Consider the following 3,124-nt stretch of genomic DNA (forward strand, 5'->3'; position numbering starts at 1 on the left):
CAATACCATTTTAGATTTTTTCTTTTTTAATTGACTGAAAACTACATCAAATTATGAGGGTGCAGTGAGATACCCGATGGGTTGGACGATACTTTTCTCATCAATCATCTTGAAAAAACTTCTGGAAATCGACCAATCCTCTGTCGTTAACACAATGGAAAGGTCAAATGCTGTATTATCTAAATGTTGAAAGTGCGTGGGCGACGGAGAGAAACAAAATGGTGCAGTTTGAGGCCATGTGGCGGAGAGTGATATGGGCGCTGGAGATGGGTGTGTGAGCAGGTGTGTCTGGGCAGGGGTGATGTGGATGTTTGTGTGCATCGGTATGTTGTTGTTTGTATGTGTATCTTTTGTATTGTTTAAAAAAATACAGAAATAAAATCTTTACATTGTGACACCTCTGTCAAACACGACCAAGCAATTGCAGTCATTTGTAATCACTTAGGATAGGCTACTCATCAAAAGTAGACTACGCCGCTGTTCTCACTCTCATTCCTTATGATGAATGATTCACGTTTAGAATCTAAAACTCCCAGTGCCCCACACAGCTCTATCAGCTTTGCAATCTGGGTTTATGACATCACTTTTACTCTGAACTAAGATGTCCCATCTTTTTTTTTATCTAGAAGGGACATAAAATATTAATTAAAGTACAGAAAAGAACGGGTTGTACAAAGTTTCTGGAATTATTATGCTTTGGCCTACATACCTTAGCTACATCACTGAATATTAAATTAATTCTTAACTTTGAAAGCAAGGGAAAATATGATTCAGTAGTCATATTAAACCATCAATGACAATATATATATTTTGCTTTTGTTTAATACATCCTATTCCCTCTGTACATTGTTTCTAATATTCACATATTGGTGCACAACACGAGATATTTTGATATGATATCATCATATTATTTACATATGAAAGTTCATTTTGAAACTAATAGTCATTCAGAGGTGTAGAGCTGAGCGCTGGATACGATGAGCAGTGAAGCACAGTCAATCAGTCATGGCCATCAAAGTGACCCTTCTTTTCAAGTGGCATTAGTGCGTTTTGAAGTCCGGCAAACGATTTTCTTAAACGCCTTACGGAAATCCCTGTTGAAAATGGTATATATGATAGGGTTCACGGAGCTGTTGCAGTAACCAATCCAGAAGAAGGTGTTGAAGAGCGCACCGGGGATGTAGCAGCTCTCCCTGCAGATTGCGTGCAGGCTATATGTGAAGAAGAAGGGGAACCAGCAGAGCACAAACACCCCCATCACCACGGCCAGCACGAACGTGAATCGCTTCTCACGCATCTGGGCCACTTTGGTCTTGGACGAGGCCACCGCAAGGTGCTGCCGCTGGGCCGCCAGGGCCGGGTTGGCTGCGTTATTAGGGTCTTGGAAAAGCTGCGTGGCGCGCGCCGAGGCCCAAGATAGGCGGCAGTTCTGGCGTGGGCAGCAGTCCGAGCCCTCCACCTTCATTCGCTTGGAGAAGCGGTGGTTACGGGGTTTGTTGTCCGATGCACAGCAGCTCTCCTCCAGGTCGATATCATCCAGCTCCTCCTGCCTGTGGTGGTCCTCGGAGCTCTGGCTACTGGGGCTCTCTATCTCCATCCGCTCCTTCCTCACGAAGCACGTCTCTGACTGGGAGGGCTGTCTCTCCAGGCCATTCTTAGCCACGAACACCGTGGAAGAGCGCTGCTTGGCGACTTTATAGATCTTACAGTAGACTAGGATCATGATGAGGCCCGGGGCAAAGAAGGACACGAGGCAAGAGGACAGGATGTACCAGGTTTCGTTGTTTAACAGACACTCGTGCTCATCATGCTTGGTCATGATAAGAGGCGGAAAGGAGATGACGGCGGAGATGACCCACACCATGGCTATCATGGACTTGATTCGCTTGGGGGTCCGCTTCAGATTATAGCTCACGGCCTTGGTGACGGACCAGTAGCGGTCCAGACTGATGGCGCACAGGTGGACTATAGACGAGGTGCAGAAGAGTACATCCAGTGCCAGATAAAAGGCGCACCAGGGGCTCCCAAAGTACCAGTAACCCATGACCTCATTGGCAAGGGAGAACGGGATGACCAGTGTGGCTACGAGGATGTCCGCGCATGCCAGGGACACCAGGAAAAGGTTCTGGGGCGCGCGGAGAGCCCTGCTGGTGAGCACGGCCACGATGACCAGCACGTTACCAACGATGGTGACCAGAATGATCACGGTGACCAGCAGGATGATGAGCGCAGAGCCCAGCTCCGTGTGCGGGAGAGGTCTCGGTGCGCTCGAGGTGTTGGCATCCTGCAAGGTGTTGTAGGTAACGGTGATAAACTTGGCTACATCCATCATAAACGCATCTTCTAATGGGTTATTTATAGCGTGCACCTTTCCACCCCCAAACAGCTTAACTTGGAAGCATTCAATTGTTGATCATTAGTCTTAAAGCATTTAACCAATGGAGACGCGCTGTGCACTAGGTTGTGTGATCGGGTAACAGATATAGCCTAGAGCACATAGGTCAAATACGTGAGGACCCTCAGCGTCCTGGCGAGCTGCCCTCATCTTCAGTTCCATAGAGAAGGGTCCGCAACAGCTCCGTGCTCGGTGACAGCTCCGTGCTCTGTACTCACAGCGTATTGAGTAAGTTTTTGCCACTATGAAGTCCAGAATCCAAATGAGTAAGTCTCCATATTAGGGTGATATTCCAGCAGCATCAAAACATTTTGTTTCCGTTATCTCTCTGTCGGTCTCGTGCGCAGTGCTGTATGTTGTTTTCTTAAAAAAGTGTCCTCGGTGAAGCACAAGAGGCAGCGCGCACTGCGAGATGGAGACACTGCTCGTGGTATATGTGTGCATGCAGGAGTGAAGTGGGTGATATCACTCCTAAGACCAACCCATCGCCAAGCTTAGCGAGACAGAAAGAGAGGGAGAGGGAGAGGGAGAGGGAGAGGGAGAGAGAGAGAGAGAGAGAGAGAGAGAGAGAGAGAGAGAGAGAGAGAGAGAGAGAGAGAGAGAGAGAGAGAGAGAGAGAGAGAGAGAGAGAGAGAGAGAGGTCTGACCGTCTGAGTTTACTTTGGATAAGGAACAGTTGAAGGGAGACTGCTCCTAGAATTATCTAATTGGTTCTTTATTCAGCTCTCA

The 3,124-nt window shown here is 47.7% G+C and overlaps 1 protein-coding gene across 1 annotated transcript; it reads right to left on the reverse strand.

Moving 5' to 3' along the window:
* Positions 1 to 804: 804 nt before the first annotated feature.
* Positions 805 to 2,848, reverse strand: LOC139581437 (alpha-2Db adrenergic receptor-like). The gene has a single exon (XM_071411197.1). It carries the CDS (start codon positions 2,330 to 2,332, stop codon positions 1,031 to 1,033), a length of 1,302 nt encoding a protein of 433 aa, XP_071267298.1. The 5' UTR covers positions 2,333 to 2,848; the 3' UTR covers positions 805 to 1,030.
* Between the last annotated feature and the right edge of the window lie 276 nt (positions 2,849 to 3,124).

The sequence above is a fragment of the Salvelinus alpinus genome, chromosome 7 (genome assembly GCF_045679555.1).
Source record: "Salvelinus alpinus chromosome 7, SLU_Salpinus.1, whole genome shotgun sequence".
Taxonomy (NCBI): domain Eukaryota; kingdom Metazoa; phylum Chordata; class Actinopteri; order Salmoniformes; family Salmonidae; genus Salvelinus; species Salvelinus alpinus.